The sequence below is a fragment of the Hyaena hyaena genome, unplaced genomic scaffold (assembly GCF_003009895.1).
Source record: "Hyaena hyaena isolate Hyena2069 unplaced genomic scaffold, ASM300989v1 scaffold_348, whole genome shotgun sequence".
Taxonomy (NCBI): domain Eukaryota; kingdom Metazoa; phylum Chordata; class Mammalia; order Carnivora; family Hyaenidae; genus Hyaena; species Hyaena hyaena.
This window is the reverse complement of record NW_024080981.1, coordinates 1,398,324-1,417,974: the sequence shown is the minus strand read 5'-3', so window position 1 is coordinate 1,417,974 and position 19,651 is coordinate 1,398,324. Positions and strand designations below refer to the sequence as shown.

At 44.5% G+C, this 19,651-nt stretch overlaps 1 protein-coding gene across 1 annotated transcript in view; it reads left to right on the top strand.

Annotated features, from left to right (window-relative positions):
* The window catches only part of MAMLD1 (mastermind like domain containing 1), a 124,347-nt gene that overhangs the window by 55,628 nt on the left and 49,068 nt on the right, over positions 1-19,651 (top strand). The window contains exon 2 of the mRNA XM_039249893.1: positions 6,647-6,805. Within this exon, the coding sequence (XP_039105824.1) occupies positions 6,710-6,805 (96 nt within the window). The 5' untranslated portion in view covers positions 6,647-6,709. The remainder of the gene's footprint in view (positions 1-6,646; positions 6,806-19,651) is intronic.

Sequence of the window (19,651 nt, the reverse complement as noted above, 5' to 3'; positions counted from 1 at the left end):
TCTAGTTCCTAAACAGTTACATCACCTTGAAATAAAACCCCATATTCATAAAGCAGTCATTCTCCATTCTCCCTTCCCTGCAGCTCCTGACAAACACCAATCTGATTTCTGTCTGCATGGATTTACCTATTCTGGACATTTCATATAATTTCATACATTATGTGACTTTTTGTGATTGGCTTCTTTCACTTAGTGTAATGTTATAAAAGTTCATCCATGCAGTAGCGTGTGTCAGTACTTCATGCCTTTGTATGGCAGAGTAATAGTCCATGGTATGGTTATACCAAAACTTGTTTATCTGTTTATACATTGATGGACATTTGGGTTATTTCCACCTTTTGATTATCATGAACGATGCGCTTATGAACATTTGTGTAAAAGTATTTGAATACCTATTTTTTATTCTTTTGGGTATATACCTAGGAGAAGGATTGTGGGGTCAGATGGTAATTCTATGTTTTACGTTTTAAGGAACTGCCCAATTGTTTTCCACGGCACTTCTAACATTTAAATTCCCATCAGGAATGTACGAGGGTTCTGATTTCTCCACATTCTTGCCAACCCTTGTCATTTTCCTTTTTTAATTATGCCATCTTAATGGGTGGGATGTGGTATGTCATGGTTTTGATTTGCATTTCTCTAACACCTATGGTATTGAGCATCTTTACATGTGCTTGTTGGCCATATCTTTTTTGGAGAAATGTCTATTCAAGTCTTTTGCCCATTTTTTAGATTGTATTATTTGTTTTTTCATTGTTGGATTGTAAGAGGTCTTTATACATTCTGAATACTAGATCCTTATCAGATATATGGGTATAATTGCTTTCTATCATTCTGTGGGCTATCTTTTTTACTTTCTTGATAATGTTCTCTGATGCATAGAAGTTGTTAATTTTGATTGAGTCCAACTTATCTATTTTTTTCCTTTTGTTGCTCATACTCTTGGTGTGATGTCTAAGAACTATTGCCAAATCCAATGTTATAAAGATTTCCCCTTATGCTTTCTTCTATGTTTTATAGTTTGAGTTCCTCTGTTTAGGTTGATCCATTGAGTTGATTTTTTTATGTAGTGGGAGGGAGGGGTCCAACTTCATCCTTTTGTACATGACACATTTGCACATTTTGCTAAAGAGACTATTCTTTCCCTCATTGAGTGGTATTGACATCCTTTTTGAAAATCAATTGGCCACAGTTTTATGGCTTTATTTCTGGATTCTCAAGGTGATTCCATTGACTCATATGTCTGTCTTTATGCCAGTAGGACACTGTTTTGATTACAGTAGTTTTGTAGTAAGTTTTAAAACTGGAAAGTATGAATCCTCCAGTTTTGTTCTTTCTCAACATTGTTTTAAGGGGATCATATGAGTTTTATTATTTTGCTTGTTAAAATGGTAGATAACATGGATTGACTTTTGAATATTGAACCAGTTTTGCATCCCTAGAATAAACCCAACTTGATCATAGTGTATAATTCTTCTCATAAACTGCTAGAACTTTCTTAAGGATTTCTGTGTTGATATGCATGAGAGATATTAGTCCATAGTCTCCTTTGTACAGTCTTCATCCTTACCGTCAGGGTAAGAGTTTTGGGAATTGTTGTCTCTTCTTCTAGCTTCTGAAGAGATTATGTAGAATTGGTGCTAATTCTTTAAACAACTGGTATAATTCTAGTGAAATTGCCAAAGTCTGGAATTGTCTTTTCTGGAATTTTTTAAAATTAGGAATTAATTCCTGTAATAATTATATTGGGTAAATTTTGGTAGTTTGTGGTTTTTTAATAATTGACCCACTTCATCTAATTTCCAAATCCATGTGGGCAGGATACTTGTAGCATTTCCTTATTATTCTTTACATGTCTACAGGACCAGTAGCAATATTACTTTTTTCATTCCAATATTGGTAATTTGTGTCTTCCCTCGTTTTTCTTTGTCAGTTGTTCTAGATGCTTGTCAGTTTTATTGTTTTGTCTAAGAACCACCTTTTTACCATTGGGTTTCATTGTTTTTCTGTCTTCAATATAATTTTAATATCAATACATGTCCTTTATATTCCCTTCCTTCTGTTGGTTTTAGGTTTATTTTGCTCTTCTTTTTCTTAGTTCCTTAGCTGGAAGCTTAAGTTTTTGTGTTTAGACTTATCCCCATTTCTATTATAAGCATTTAGTGCTATAAATTTCCCTCTCAGCACAGCTTTACCTGTGTCCCACAAATTTTGATATATTGTATTTTCATTTTCATTCAGTTCAATGTATTTTAAAAATTTCTCTTGAGACCTTCTCTTTGACTCATATATTTTTTTATGTGTGTTGTTTAGTTTCCAAGTGTTTGGAGATTTTCCTATTGTCTTTCTGTTGTTGTTTCTTAATTTTATCCCATTGTAGTCAGAGAAAACACTATGAATTACCTGAATTCTTTTAAATGTTTGTGGGTTGTTTTATAGTCCAGAATATGTCTTTGTTGGGTGCTTGAAAAGAATGTAAATTCTACTGTTTTTGCAGGAGTGTTCTATAAATGTCAATTAGATCCTGTTAGATGATGATGTTGTTGAGTTCTTTGTATCTTATTGATTTTTCTATCTAGTTCTATCAGTTGTTGAGAGAGGAAGTTGAAGTCTCCACTATCAATGTGAATTTTTTAATTTCTCCTTTCAATTCCTTTAATTTTTGCTTCATGTGTCACACAGCTCTATTGGTTGGTGCATACACAGTTAGGAGGACTATGTCTTCTTGGTGGATTGACCCCTTTATCATTATGTAATGCCCCTCTCTGTCTCTGGTAATTTTCTTTGTTCTGAAGTTCACTTTACTAATTCTAGAGCCACTCCATTACTATTTTTTATTAACACTTGCAAGATATATATTTTTTCATCTTTTTACTTTCTACCTGTTCATATCATTAAATTTGAGATGAGCATCTCACAGACAGCATATAGTTGGGTCATGTTTTTTTGTTTATTTGTTTGTTTTTAATCCACTCTGCCAATGTCTGTCTTTTAATTGGTGGATTTAGGTTATTTTGACTTTAATGAACGTACTACTATTTAGTGCTTAATTATACCAATTTATTTTCTTTGTTCTGTTTTTGTTTCTTTTTAAAATTTTTTAAATTTAAATCCAAGTTAGTTAACATATAATGTAATAAGGATTTCAGGAGTAGAAGTTAGTGATTCATCACTTATGTATAACACCCAGTGCTCATCCCAATAAGTGCGCTCCCTAATGCACATCACCCATTTAGCCCGTCCCCCCACCCAACTCCCCTCCAGCAACCCTCAGTTTGTTCTCTGTATTAAAGAGTCTCTTATGGTTTGCCTCCCTCTCTCTTTTTAACTTATTTTCCCTCCCTTCCCCTGTATTCATCTATTTTGTTTCTTAAATTCCACATATGAGTGAAATCATATGATATTTATCTTTCTCTGACTGACTTATTTCGCTTAGCATAATACATTCTAGTTCCATCCACATTGCTGCAAATGGCAAGATTTCATTCTTTTTGATTGTCGAGTAATATTCCATTGTATGTGTGTGTGTGTGTGTGTGTGTATGTGTGTACACACTGCATCTTCTTTATCCATGTGTAAGTTGATGGACTTTTGGGCTCTATTCCATGATTTGGCTATTGTTGATGGTGCTGGTATAAACATTGGGGGTGCATGTGCCCCTTTGAGTCAGCATTTGTGTATCCTTTGGATAATACCTAGTAGTACAATTTCTGGGTCATAGGGTAGTTCCAGTTTTAAGTTTTTGAGGAACCTCCATGCTATTCTCCAGAGTGGCTGCACCAGTTTGCATTCCCACCAACAGAGCAAAAGTTTTCCCTTTTTCTCCCCATCCTCATCTGTTGTTTCCTGAGTCGTTAATTTTAGCCACTCTGACAGGTGTAAGGTGGTCTCACTGTGGTTTTGATTTGTATTTCCTTGATGATGAGTGATGTTGAGCATCTTTTCATGTGTCAGCCATCTGGATGTCTTCTTTGGGAACGTGTCTGTTCATGTCTTTTGCCCATTTCTTCACTAGGTTATTTGTTTTCTTGGGGTGTTGAGTTTGATAAGCTCTTTATAGATTTTGGATACTAGGCCTTTATCCAATATGTCATTTGCAAATACCTTCTCCCATTCTGTCAGTTGCCTTTTAGTTTTGTTGACTGTTTCCTTTGCTGTGCAGAAGCTTTTTATCTTGATGAGGTCCCAATAGTTCATTTTTGCTTTTGTTTCCCTTGTCTCCAGAGACATGTCTAGTAAGAAGTTGCTGTGGCTCAGGTCAAAGAGGTTGCTGTCTGTTTTCTGCTCTAGGATTTTGATGGCTTCCTGTCTTATATTTAGGTCTTTCATCCATTTTGAGTTTATTTTTGTGTATAGTGTACGAAAGTGGTCCAGGTTCATTCTTCTGCATGCCACTGTCCAGTTTTTCCAACACCATTTGCTGTACAGACTGTCTTTCCATTGGATATTCCATTGGACATTCTTTCCTGCTTTGTCAAAGATTGGTTGGCCATATATTTGTGGGTCCATTTCTGGGTTCTTTATTCTGTTCCATTGATCTATGTGTCTGTTTTTGTGCCAGTACCATACTGTCTTGATGATTACAGCTTTTTAATACAGCTTGAAGTCTGTAATTGTGATACTTCCAGCTTTGGTTTTCTTTTTCAGGATTGCCTTGGCTATTTAGGGTCTTTTCTGGTTCCATACAAGTTTTAGGATTGTTTGTTTCTAGCTCTGTGAAGAATGCTGGTTTTACTTTGTTAGGGATTGCATTGAGTGTATAGATTGCTTTGGGTAGTATTGACATTTTACCAATATTTGTTCTTCTGATCCATGAGCATGGAATGTTCTTCTATTTCTTTGTGCCTTCTTCAATTTCTTTCATAAGCTTCCTATAGTTTTCAGCTTGCAGATCTTTTACCTCTATGGTTTAGGTTTATTCCTAGGTATTTTATGGGTTTGGGTTCAATTGTGAATGGGATCAAGTCTTTGGTTTCCTTTTCTGCTGCTTCACTATTGGTGTATAGAAATGTTTTTGTTTCAACAACCCAGTGAAGAAATGGGCAGAAGATATGAACAGACACTTCTCCAAAGAGGACATCCAGATGGCCAACAGACACATGAAACGATGCTCAGCATCCCTCCTCATCAGGGAAATACAAATCAAAACCACACTGAGATACCACCTCACGCCAGTCAGAGTGGCTAAAATGAGCAAATCAGAGAACTCTAGATGCTGGCGAGGATGTGGAGAAACGGGCTCCCTCCTACACTGTTGGTGGGAATGTCAACGGGTACAGCCCCTCTGGAAAACAGTGTGGAGGTTCCTCAGGAAACTAACAATAGAACTCCCCTAGGACCCAGCAATAGCACTGCTAGGAATTTACCCAAGGGATACAGGAGTGCTGATGCATAGGGGCACATGGACCCCAATTTTCATAGCAGCACTCTCAACCATAGCTAAAACATGGAAAGAGCCTAAGTGTCCATCAACAGATGATACAAGTTTTCTGCCTTGGTGGGCTTCCCTTGTCCTAGTCTTTTAGCTAAAGAGAGTAAAGTTTTGTTGGGAACTTTTTGTCTGTGTCCATTGGCATTTTGGGGTTGCCAGCTTCTTCAGGTCCGTGTCTGAGATCTATGAGCCAAAAGGAAACCCAGAAAACTCACCACCACATCATTCCTCAGGTCCCAAGGTCCCTTCTTCTTTCCACTTTCCAGGATCTTTTACGTTTGTTTTATATAAATATCCAGAGATTTTAGTATACTCAGTGGGAAAATGGGAAGAGTACGTTTCCATTTCTCCAGAGGCAGAAGTCTAGACATTGACATTTTAGTGCCTGATTCTGTACTGCCAAGAGGATTTCTGAGAAAAAGAAATGAATGAATGCCTTAGCAGAACAATTATTTCATGTGTACATCATGAGAAACAAAAAGAAATGAAATAAAATAAAATGCAAAAAAAAAAAAAAGCTTTACTTGACTCATCACAGGTGTGCTTATCTGTCATGGAGGGCATACCTTGGGGTAGACATGATAACAGCCTGCTTGGCTAGTCTTTTCATAAACCAGTACAGCAGAGGTTCGTGAGCCCTTTCCAACACCCACTGCTTTGTTCCACTGACTATCAGGTTATAAACTGTTAGCTCACTTGGCTGGGTGCTAATGGGTTCAGAGTTGGGAGCTGCCCCTTCATTGGGCCATATGCTTACTCTACTAGAGCAGAAGTGTCCATAAGCTGTCACCTGATCCAACTACCATGGTTTTAGTATACGAAAATTGTGATAGAAAACAGAAGAGTTTTTCCCTCGATTTCACTATTTATCACACACAAAACATAGCCAGACCTAGGACTCACATTCCCTGCCTTTAAGCCTAGTGTTATTTTAGTTACACAGGCTGCTTCTCCACCCATCCTTCAGCTCTCCAGTAAATTTTGTTCTGCCCCATAGCCAGAGACTGCCATCTCATTCCAGCCAACTGCTCAAAGAAGTGCCCCTCATCCCTGGGGATGGGAGGGGCTCAATGAGGGTGGTGGGGTGGGGAGAGACATGAAAGGGAATGTGGCTGACTCCACCCAAATCTGTCTTCAGAGTGAAAGTCTGTGATTCACGGGGTCAATTGTCTCATCTTCATATCTGAAAGACAGTGTACTTTTTGTCTCCCTAAGCCCTGTGTCTAGGTCGTTTGGGAAGCGCCTTGGAGAGTCAAGAATAAAATTGCAGGTCAAACAATGGATGACTGGAAAAGTCGGCTTGTAATCAAGAGCATGGTTCCCCATTTCGCCATGGTGGGAAATCGTCAGGAGCCCAGAAAGCTCCAGGAATCGGTCAGACAATGGGCTATTGGGGGGAGGGGGGTATTGAATGCTTCTAATCTTAAACTTGAATATAAGATGTGTTATTGAAATTCTCTGTGCAAATTTGTTGGCAGGGAACCAACCCAAAATGTAAGGGACTAGAATCTGACCTAGAAAAGATGTAGGAGATGAGCTGACCTTACCCCTTATGAATTTCTGGAAGAGCGAGAAATACAGTCCAAGTCTCCATCTGGATTCCCAGTCTAGTGATCTCTACACTGCACCCCTTCAGCTAGAAAGAAAGGAAGAGTGAGAAGGAAGAAAAGCCTTCTTTTTCTCTTAATAGAAACCAGAGAATGTGGGACTAATAGGCACTAGATATATTTCATTAGCTTCCTAGTACCACCAAGAACAGGAAGCCGGTGAGTAGGGAACAGAAAGAGATTCCCATTCAACTCTCTAGGTCTGGTGTCCTTTAAAAAACCCATTTGACAAATTCCTACTTTCCCCCCTTGGGATCTAGACATCATCCATGTATCTGAAACTTAGGGTTAGGGCTTCCAGTGGTAGGTCTAGGAGCCAGGATGATAGAGGGTACCATGAGAGCCACTGGTTAGTTGAATTTGGCATCAAAAGCCTGCAATATCACCCGTCTACCAAGATTAGCTCCTTTAGTAGAAGTTGCAGCAAACACAATGGCTGTTATCTCAGCATATTGGGTCCACAGAGGAGTGGCTTACTTAATCTCTGAAATTAATAGAGCAGAGAGGAAATGGCTCTTATAGAGCCATGGGTCTGCTTCCTTCCTGTTCAGAGAACTGGGAGCTCGGGGCTCTGAGGTAACGTCATTTCACATAACTAGAAGGCCTGGCCTCTCCAATTCCAAGGGCAATCCATTTTCAGTAAGTTAGCTTTCTATTTAGTCTAGGATTCTGAGATGTGCACAGGTGTTGGGGGAGATTGTCAAAATCTTGTTTCTCTGTTTTTCTTCATTGTCTATACTGACAGTATACTGAGAATGTGATATCCTCAGTTGAGTATGTAGACATTAACAGACTTTGATTGCCGGAGTTCCAGCTCACAGAGATGGCAGTCAGATGGGATGGCAGTCATGGAGCAATCACTTGGCTAGCCGCTTGTCCCCCAAGTTGCCAGCCCTTCAGTCAGTCATCTCATAGCAGGCAATCTCTAACATCTGTCTTAATTACCCCTTATATTTCTTGCTTCTCTTTTATGGTCAACAACTGAATCAGTGAAGGAAAATCTCATGGTAATACATCCAGAGTCCAGATTCATTTGGGTGTGACTTTCAATTTCTCCTTGGTACACTTGTTTTTGTTCCTAGGATCTGTGTGTGGGTTGTATCTACAAGGGTCCTCTTCTCCTTCTCCTCATGAGCCCCACCAAAACCTTTTAAAAAATATGACTAGTAAATAACTGCTTTGGTTTTCATGAGTATAGACTCAATGCCAAAAGGGGTTTCCTTAGACTAGGCCCTTGGAACAGCTAACCATGCCCTCACTTGGGGAAAGTTGCCATTGCTCATGCCATGTCTGAGCTTGGCATCTCTTTGCAGATGGCCTTTTAGAGCCCTTTGTAAGCCTTGCCAAAAATTCACATTTATTGCTTTAGAGTCACACCTTGGACTTGATCAAAATCAGTCCTTCTCCTTCTTCTGTGGCACACCTTGTTCTCTGTCCTTGGCTCTGACTGAGCGACCTGACTGTTTCCAAAATTCCAAGCTGTCCTAAAAGACCAAGGATTTGCCCCAGTTGAGGGGATTCAAAAAACATGCCTCAGGCTCCAAAAGCAACTCTCTCAGATGAGTCCTCTTTGCAGCCAAAAGCACATGTTTCTTCTTGGAAGATGCATGTGGCCTCTGAAGGGGATGACGTTGAAAAAGCCCACTCCCTTGGCTGGGTCTGATCGGTAGGCATAGAGTCTGGTCCAGCCAGGTGCTGCTGCTACTATCAGCCAGCAGCCAGGGCAGTCCTTGGCTTGAGCATAGCTGAATTTTCATGATTGTTAAATCCCTGCAGTCTCAGGAAGATACGGGCTCTAACAGAGAGCTCTGCTGCACATGCTGAAGTTCTCAGCAGCCTGGGTGTTTGTGGCCTGAGGGACAGAGACAGAGAGATGAAATGCAGAATGGCCTGTAGGTTCGCCATGAAACCTGCTGTCTAGGCAAGTTATTGCAGGGCTCAGAATGTGAGCAGCAGGGAGAAGTCCTTTGTGGGGGCTGAGCTTGCGCTCCCGGGTGTGGCCTGAGCTGTATCTCTACTGTTTCCATTGCTTGCTAACATCCAGGGATGACACCCCAGCCCCAGCCCCAGGAAACTGTGTGCGCCACTCTCCCTCATCCTGCAAGCATCTTTTCCCCATGGAGACCTGATTGAGACACTCAGTTTACCTGGTTGTTTTGTGCTTTATCACAAAACTAACAACAACAAAAATGTTTCAAGTAAAGATCTTTTAATAAAAGTTTGTCAGCTTCAAAGGAGAATTCTCTTAAATTAGTCCCAGGCTTTCCAGGAATGTGAATAATCTAGAACCCCCTTGCAGGAAAATGTACATCCAATGTGATGATTATTCTTGGCCTAAGACCAGAGCTTGGGACACCTGGAGTCTAGTCTTGCTTTTGCTCCTAAATAGCTCTGGGACTTTGTCCATCTTTTGCCCTCCCTGAGGCCAAAAGTCAAATGAGCCAGGAGTAAGGATAGCCACATTTAATTGAGCACTGACTAGGTGCCAGGTACTTGTGGAATATTATCTCCTGTAATCCTTAGGTTAACCCTGGGTTGAAGAGGCTATCTCCAGGAAACTGAGGCTCAAAGAGGTTAAGCAACTTGACCGAAGTCATAGAACACGTTGAAAATCACAAAGCGCTGAGCACCTATCAGGCAGCAGTAGTCATCATTAGAGATCTCAGCGTCACAATTACCTTTTCAGTATTTGCTCATTCATTCAGCAGCATGATTGCTTAATGAGTCTTGTGATCTGGAGAAAAGCAGAGTTTTACCTTTTGAACATTTGGGCATCCACCCAAGGTTAATAAGGCATCCAGTCTCTGCCATCAGTGTATATGGAGTTTTAACAGGAGGCAGAACGTTTGGTCCTTCCCTTTGAAGTTAAAATCTCCATTCCTCCCCCAGATTGGTGGGTTGACTGATTCCTAGTGTGAGAATCTCTAAAACATTAGCACTGCAGATGGGAGTGCTTTGGAGTCTGCATGGAAGTAGAACTTGGTGTACATGTCTCATGTCAACTCTGTTTCAGTCTACACCCACCACAGGTACAAATGGCCCAGCTCTGAGCAGCCACCTAGTCTTTTCAGCTCCAGACAAGAGAGGGGTGTTAAGGGCACACAGTTGGAGAAGGAAAGAGAGACTGTGCTCTTTGCTCATCTTCTGTGTTTTGTCATTTAATGATACTAAATGGCTCGCTATAGGTGACAGTGAGTTGTCGTGCCTAGCATTACTTTTGAATTTTCTAACCATTCTCCCTCTTAAATGGATGAGGACACTAAGACCTTGAGAAACCCAGTGACTTACAGAGAGATGTCCATCAAGAAGGCGGGGAGCAATATCGAGAGTCCTCATGGGGGTGACCCCAAGTGCAGCCTCCTTTCCACCCACAGACTGACCAAAACCCACCCATCACCCCTTCTTCTCTAAATGCCACCTCTAAATGCCAGTGGGGCTGAGCAAGGGGGAGAGAGGAGCCCCAAGTGTAACAAGGAATGTATAGATTTGTATGGCTACAAAAACACTGGCCCCATTTTATCTGCCTCTCTTCTTTAGACTGTGACCTTAGAAATACCCAGTAGGAGGAGGCTAGTCACCTCCTGCTGTGGCATGTGATCAGGTTCAGGATTTGTATCCATCATCCTTGGAGGCACATGCTTTTCCTTCCAAAAAGAGTACAGGACTCTGTAAGGAGACTTCAAACTAGTGGTTTGGGAGACCTTGAGCATGTCCTTTTCCTCTTGAGCTTGGGGGGGCTGTCTCTGGTCTCCCTCCACATTTCCAGGGTCTGTCCTGTGTGCCCAGCCCAGTGCTACACCTCAGGCTCCAGCTGTCCCCAGTCAAGGAGTGGACTGTTCCAGGATTTCTGCACTGGGTACAAATCGGTACTCCTCTGTAGTTCTACTTATCCTATCCTGAAACTGGGAGGAGAGGAGAGAAAAATGGAGTGGGTCTATTTTGTGACCTACTTTGGGTACATTGGCTCATCTGCTCCTGTGACTCAGGGATTAGTATACCCACTTCTCTGATGAAGAGGCTGAGGCTCAGAGAAGATGGCAACTTTACAACATTACAGTCAGTAGGTTGGAAATTCAGATCTCAAATCCAGGTGCCCTGACTCCAAAGGTCCTCCTCCTTTGCTGCTTCCCATTCTCAGATTAGGAACCCAGAGAGAATCTCCTGTAGGCTGGCCACGACTCTGGAGACTCAGGCCAGAACAGTGGACCAGAGTCCTGGGTTGCCTGGAGATTTCCTTCCAGTGGCAGAGATAGCCCATAAACAGAAATAGAGTGGATGCATCTTTATTTCACTCTGGTGGTTCCCTAGAACCTTCTGACCAGCATTGTCTCCAGCCCAGCCTGTATGCAGTGAGCCGGACTAATTAAAAACCCTACAGGGAGATAGGGACAGCCAGCCAGGACCTGGTCTAAGTTGTCTAAACAGCCTTTTTGGAATCTTGGAGGGGAAGCCCAGTGTTCCCTGCTTCATGCAGGCTGTGGCCATGCTTCAGGTACAGGTCTGGCCCCAGGAGATGGAGCTATGCATATGGCCCCCACTTCCAGGAACCAGGTGGTCCAGGGACCAGCTCATCAGGTAGGTCACTGTCCCTGACACTTAGTGATATCTTGCGTGAGTGTCTGGGCTTTAGTCCACACCAGTACCATAGGGTTAATAATCTACCCTCTGCCCACATGAGGGTTTCTGGGATGGTGATGACCAAGATGTGGATATAAACGCAGTCTAAACACCAGGTATTACTGCTGTTTGCACTTTTTTCTAATGATCAGAGATTGGCATTGACTCAGAAGGCAGTGGGGAGTGTGTCCTTGGAGCTCAGGTAGAAACACACGGGAGCCCTGAGGACACCTCAGTCTCATCAGCAGCCTCTCTGACTGAGAAGGGCTGGATTTGCGCTGTAGCTCTGAGCATTCTGGGTCAAGGCCTGCAGTGAATATGCGCCTTTCTATTTTGGGGATCCTCCCCACGGAGCACGCAGCTGCTCGCTCCCTTTTCCCCTCCTCCTCCTCCTGCAGGAAGGGCCCTTTCCTGCTTCAGACATTCAGCCAGGGCGGCCACCAGGCAGAGGCCTTGCATTCACACCCATCTCTTCCACCAGGGCTCAGTGCTTCTCGCCTGCAGGATACTGCTGGGCTCCGCATCTGGGTCCTGCCTGGGTAGCCCAGTTCAGCAAACCGGTGACCTGAAAATCACAGTCTGTTTGAAAGAGAGGATGCTGGGAGGCGAGTTCCATTTGGCAGCTGGCAGCTGGGAGCTCGGTGCTGCCTTGTCTGCACTCCTGCCTGGCCCCCGCCCCTGGCTGCCTTGACATTAGGCCCAAGGTGACAGGTTTCTGGAGGTTGAGCTTCCCGGGAAGGAGAGTGGACTCTGTTGAACTCCAGATCGGAGTGGTAGAAGGGCCTAGCTGAGCTGAAGATCAGGCATCACCCCCCACAGGGTACATGTAAACTGGGGGCATGCCCTGGAGATGAGGACCTGGGGCTCCCAAACCCTGGGCTGTCCTGTGTCAACGAAGACCTCCTGCTTTTGCTGAAAATTCCCAGCTAGGAACTCAATATAACTCCGCTCGCAGACAGATATTTGGGTCACGAGCTGCCCCTGGGGTGCCGAATTCCAGACCTCATGGGGGAGCGAGGGAAGCATGTGCTTCTGAGGTTTGGGGTTCAGGTTTTGATTTCTGCAGTCGACAGAATAATTTGTTAACACCCTCCCTTCTCCCCTTTGCCTTTCCTTACCCTCTCCTTCCTTCCTGCCTTTTCTTTCTCCTCCTCATCTCCTGCCTCCCTTCTCACCAGATCTCCAGCCCCCACAATACCTAAGTTAGAAAGGCAACCATGAGCCACAGGCACTGGACTTGACCACTGGGGGCCCAGGGCCAAAGGCCAGGTGTGGCTACCACTGCCACTGCCTCTCACCCTCCTGCCACCCTGCCCCTCCACACAAATGTGCCTTTGTGTGTCTCCTCCAGTGCTGTGGGGTTCGGTCACCCTCTTGATTCCCCATCCCAAGCTGCTTTTGCAATTCACTTGCTCCCCAACTGGCACAGGCACCCCTGTGACGCCGAGGTCTCCTGTCCCACCCAAGGCTCAGGCCTGGGCATGTAGTAAATGCTCAGTAAGCAGTGGCTGCTGCTCCTCTTACCATAAAGTCCCTTAGAAATCAGTCAAGCCACCCTCTGTGTTGAACATAAGAGGCCAAGGGCACACAAAGGAGAAGGAACATGTCCAAGGTCACTGGGCCAGTTAGTGAATTTAATCACAGTTTCTGAAAAGCAGTTGTCTCTTGGCCTTGTGCTCAGAAACAAAAAGAGCAAGATAATTTGCAGGAAACCTTTTGCTCCAATGGTTCATTCAAACCTGCAGATGCCAGCTGAGCCCCGTCACAAGGCTGGGTGCTCTGGGGGTACAGAGATGAAGAGGAACCAGTCCTTGCTCTCCGAGAGCTGCAGGCCTAACACAGCAGTCTGGAGGTGGGCCAAAGCACTGGGCTGGGAGTGAAAGGGGTAGAAGGTGAAGCTGTATTATCATAGAGACCTTTGAAGGCCTGAAGGAAGAGAATGTGCTTTAATATGATAGACAAGATGTGAATGGTTCAAGGGTATAGCAAAGCTCGAAGAGGAAGGCAGATGGGCATCCTGGAGGAGGTGGTGTTCTCTCCTTTCACTGTCATCAGTGAAGGTGAAACATGGCATCCGAGATTGCTGCCTACATTGCCCAGTTCGGGCCTGGTTCAGAAATGGTCACCTAACTTGGGCAAGAGTAGAAACCATGAAGCTTTTCAGCTCTGGAAATGTCATCTGATGCTTTTGTGAACAGTAAACCTCCTTGGGCCCCTGTAGTGTAAGGAGGGCAATTTAGAAATAACTTATTTCCCTTGGGGAAGATGCTCAGCTCAGGCTCTAGGTCAAGGGTTGGCAAACTCCAGCCCATGGGCTAAATTCAGCTGGGAGCCTGTTTTTGTAAAGTTTTATTAGCACACAGCCATGTCCGGCTGTTAACATATTGTCTACTACGGAATGGCAACAAGACACCACAGGGCCTGCAAAGTCTGAGATGTTTACTGTTTGGGCCTTTACAGAAAAAGTTGGCCACCCTCTGACCTAGGTCACTGGGCTATGGTTCGTCTTTTTAAAGCCATAGTTTCTCCTAATAGGTGGGTACTCCGCTGTACCGCTTGCGGGAGGAATCACAGGTGTTCTGCTTCCTCTCCCGTGCCACAGCCAGCTTGGTTCCCGGCTCTGGAGCCTTTCTCTCCTCCAGAGCCCTTGCCTCTGTGACTGTCCTCTATTCTTCACGCAACTTGCAATTCTCGCTGTCCCGTCAGTGTCCAGAGAGGCCTTCCACAAACAAGCTGAGCTGATCATTCCCACTGCTGACAACTTGCAGCCTCCCGCCTTCCCACCGCCTTCTACGGCGCCCTGGGCCAGCTCACAGCTGCTTCCCCGGCTCACTCTGCACCAAGCCTGCTGGCTACCTGCCTGCCCCGGGAACATGCCAGGAGCTTCCCCCCAGGGGCTTCTTGCTTCTGCCCTCCTGCCTAGAGGCCTGCATTTAGATGTCCACTTGACTGTCTCCTTTTCAGAGGAGCCACCTAGCCTTTGTCACGTAGCCATTTCTTCAGTCCTATGACAAGCACTGCTCACACTCTGTGCTCGTTTACTGTCTGTGCCACTAGAATTCCAGCTCCTTCTGAGGCTGCCCCACTGCTTCTCTCCCTGGTGTGTGCTTCCCCGGGACCCCCTAGACAGCCTTGCTTTGCACAATTAGTGGACAGAAGCCCAGTGCCACTCCCTCTAGCTGCCTCTTTTTCTAGAATGAGCCTCTGGTGCTAAAGCTGTCTAGTGATAGGACTGCCTATGGGACACTGTCAGGAAAGCTGAACGTTTTCTTGCCTCTTTTTGTCCTTTAAGTCAAGCCTTTGGGGTTTAGAACAATGAACTTGGCCAATATAAAATATCTCCAGGAAGCCAGCCCCCAAACACCAACACCCAACATCTGCTTTCTGAATATATGGCTTCAAAGAGCTTAGTGTACAGTGGCTAACTGCTGTCCATCCTATTTATTTTAGCCACATGACAGCTAAGGAACTGAGAAATGCCTTGCCCTTTCCTGTAGTTAAATCTGACATAAAATTACTTTATTGGCAGCATTTTAACAAACAAAAATCTCCTGTGCTTTCACCAGTAATTCAGCTTCAGTTTTATGGATGAGAAAAAAATAATTATAAATGACTCCAAAGAGACAGTTTTGAGGGTTTTCCTAGTTCAGAGAGTCTTCTTCCCCTGGCCCAGCCCAACGGAGCTTCTGACAGAGCGGTGGGGCAAGAAGGAGGTATCCTTAAGGACACCCCCAAATCAGCAGCACTGTCACCACCACCTCCTCCTCCTCTACTGCCACTACCATCTCCGCCACCATCGCTTCCATCATGGCCACCACCACTGCCACCACCACCACCATCACTTCCCCCCTTATATCTCTACTACCTCCACCACGTCACCAACATGAACACCAACACGAACACCAACACCACCTCTTCACCACCTCCACCGTCACTACCGCCACCTCTGTCACTACCACCCCTACTACTGCCCCCAATACCACCAAGTCACTGCTGCCTCCATCGTCACCACTTCCTCTACCACTAACCACCACCAGCACTGTCATCTATATCACAGCACTCCCACCCTTGCACACACATGCGTGCATTCACACACATACAGACACATACGCACTGAGACGGGAAAGGTTTTAGATTATATGACATATCCCATGATACAATCACACATACTTTCCATAGACAGTGAAAGAAATGACTATTTTGAATTGTCATTATTTTCAATATGTAACCCACTCCTGTTGCTCTGTGCTTTTTGGAACATCAGCATGTGTTTGTGAGCAAAATTAAATTAGGATTCATTACCTATATCTCCAAGTGCACACCTTAAAAAACCTGTAAGTTTGGATGAGAGATCTTTTACTTCATAAAAGGATTGACTAAGGATTTCCTTTCAATGGCAGATTCTTTTTTTCCCAATGGCAAAGTCTTCTTGCATTTTATTATGATTCGGTTTAGAAAAATTAGCCTTGCATACAGCTGTTCAGAAGCACGGCCAATGAGTAAATGCAGATCTGCCTTGAATGACAAATGCTGCTGAGTAAACCATGTTAAAGGCTATTTTAGGACCACCAAGAATGTGTTTGCATTTTCAAGAGTGGAAACAGAAAGAATATTTATTTGACATGTGCACCGTGCCACGCACAATGCTCACTTTACATTTCTAAACTCATGGGATCTTATAAAAACGTGTGAAGCGGGCCCTACTACCCCCATTTTGGTTGCACAGCATTGTGAACGAGTGAAATGCCGCTGAATTGTACACTTAAAAGAGGCTCATTTCATGCTCTGTGGATTTAACCTCCATTTTAAAAAAAGAAGGCCTAAATTATTTCACAACATATAGTATAACCTAAATTGTATATCATTTTTATTTATCAATCATGCCTTACTCGATAAAGCTGGGGATAAAAGAGGACCTAACCATGGGGAGGGTCTCTGGACTGACCTCACGCTTCTTGTCCCCTATCCCCTCCTAGCCTCTGTGTCTGTGATATCAGAGCTCAAACAGCCTGATTCTAAAATCTAATGGCTGGGGTTGGTACATCTGTAGACAGTTAGTAGTTTTAGAGTCAGAAGTTGGCACTCAGCTGCTAAAATGTGCTTATTCACCAAGCATGTGACCTTCAGAATGTACGAGACTAACCAGGTGGCTCTGGATTCTTCTCCCACCTACACAGCTGCTGGGTTTCTCATGGAAGGGAATCCCTACTGTGTTCGAAAGCCTGTTGCCATTTTACTTAGCCCATTGTTGGGACACAGGCAGAAGTGAAGTCACATTGTGCCTAAGCTTCAAGACTCACCCTTCAAACCTTCTAAGGCCTGGTACCTAATTTTGTTCTTTTTTTTTTTTTTAGATTTTTTTTCTAAGTAATCTCTACATCCAATGTGGGGTCAAACTCACAACCCTGAGACCAAGAGTCGCACTCTTTACTGACTGAGCCACCAAGCGCCCCTAATTTTTTTCTTGTAATGTTATATTATCTTTCATAAAGAGAGCCCCCCAAAATGTATGAGCTCTAATGCCCACAATGTACAAATCTATGCCTGTGAACAGAGGAGAAGGCCCTGAGTAATAAGCAACCACTCAAGTTGGTGTCCTGGCAATGAGGAGGAGCACCTCCCACAAAATCAGGACTGTCCCCATGGCCCTGACTCAGCCATGGCAATCCAATGGGGCCTTGCTATGATGAGAGATATTACTGCTGTGCTCACCTGCACACAAGCAGAGGCCTCTAGGGTTATCTGGATGGAGAGCCATGAATATCCAATGTGGTATGTGATTTCCATACAGCACAAACTGCCTCAGCTCCAAATGACCCAGGACTTGTTTCCAGCTTTTAGATTATCAATGACTAGTTGTTATCCCCAGCTTAGCTCTGCCATAAGTCGTGTCCCTGAAGTGCACCAACAGGCCATCAGGACCCAGACCAGGGGCTTCTCCACTGACCCTACTCCTAATCCCATAAGTATCAGGAAGAAGCCAACCACCACTTGATGGAACCCATATCTGGAGTCCTGGCCAATATGGAGACACTTGTGAAAGGAAGGCCTGGGGAGCCAAGAGCCAGACAGCAAAGGGAGAGGAGATAAGAGCTTCCCATACAATGCGTGGTCATCAGCTAAATTGGGGGCCTCACCGAGGACTTCATAGTATGGATGCAAGGCCTACCAAATGGGTCTAGAGCTACAAGTATGGCTGTGTCCCACCTTCCTGGGTGGCTCTGAACCGTAGGCCACCTGTGTATGTGCTCTTGTTAGAGATGTGGAGAGCTGGGGACAGGGTCAGCCACAGCCCAAGGCAACAGAGTAATATTAACAACAGGACAACTAGACTCAACAGTCTGCCAGCATAAGAGGTGTCAAGATCCTTCTGGCTCACAGGGTGTCTTGGAATTACTACTTGAGGGTGTTTTCCACTGGTGTCAGCCTCTAGATGAAGGGTAGTTTGGCTTCTATGAAAACTGCCTAGCCTTCTGGTGGGGGCTTTCTTTCCTCATCTCTGAATCCTTCCACCTCTCTGGAGCATTCTAGAAAAAGAGTGTTTTCTTAGGAGCTGCCTCCATGGATTCAACAGAGATTTCCTTTGGCTATGAGGTAGACCAAGAGGTGACATAGAGCTCAGGAAATGACAGCTCTGTGACCATGATTTCACACTGTCCATACCTAAGAGTCCATGGGTGGGCCAGGCTGGACCAAAGCTGCAGGGCTGAGGGGTACTGGGACCCAGTTATAGAGGCACTACCTGGCAGGGAGGCCTCACTCCTGCCTGGGAGCTTTGCATTCAAAATATAAGAGCTCACAACCTCTGGAAAACTGGAAGCACCGTGGTGCCTTTGGCATCATGTTCTCTGTGAGCTCAGTCACCCTCCCTTCAGCCTTGTTCATTTTCTATGTGCTGAACTCCAACTGGAGATATCCAAACTTGCAGTTGGCCCACTCCTCCAGTGACTGGTGAAGCAGTTAAGGGCAGGCAGGTGGGGGACATAGGCCTAGATGACTGACATAGAACATTGCCGAGTTGTCCTTCTGGATTGATCTCCAGGAATGAGCTTTATTTTTATTTTATTTTTTTTTAATATTTTTATTTTTTTATTTCTAGGATAGAGAGAGACAGCGTGAACAGGGGAGGGTCAGAGAGAGAGGGAGTCACAGACTGAAACAGGCTCCAGGCTCTGAGCTGGCAGTCAGCACAGAGCCCGACGCGGGGCTCGAACCCACGAACCGCGAGATCATGACCTAAGCGAAAGTCGGACGCTTAACCGACTAAGCCACCCAGGTGCCCCTCCAGGAATGAGCTTTAAGTGCTCGCTTCGGCAGCACATATACTAAAAAAAAAAACAGGAATGAGCTTTAAAACAGCATCACTGAGTTTCACGTGGCCCTCGAGGTGGTTGGGGAGCTGGTAGGTGAGTTGGTAGGATTCTAACAGAATGTGTAAGCACAGCTCATTTGATCAAAACTGTAGGCCACCTTTCTTGATTCAACTAGAGCAGACCTACTATTTTTAGGACTACAGTGCTAGTCCACACACAGACATGCGCGTGCACGCGCACGCGCGCGCGCACACACACACATACATGTTCAAGTAATTCCTATTAAAAGGACATAGAGATATTTGTGGAGGACCACAATTTGACCCCCACTGGGTCATGGAATGTTGTGCGTTTTTATTTTTTTATTTATTTATTTTTTTAATTTTTTTTTTAATTTATTATTTCTAGGAGAGAGAGAGAGAGACAGCGTGAGCAGGGGAGGGTCAGAGAGAGAGGGAGTCACAGACTGAAACAGGCTCCAGGCTCTGAGCTGGCAGTCAGCACAGAGCCCGATGCGGGGCTCGAACCCACGAACGTGAGATCATGACCTAAGCCAAAGTCGGACGCTTAACCGACTAAGCCACCCAGGCGCCCCTGTTGTGCGTTTTTAAAGAGTATCTGCAATTGGCAACAATGTGCACTTCCTGGGCATGGCAAGGGTGTTTGTGGGCCATTGGGCTGTC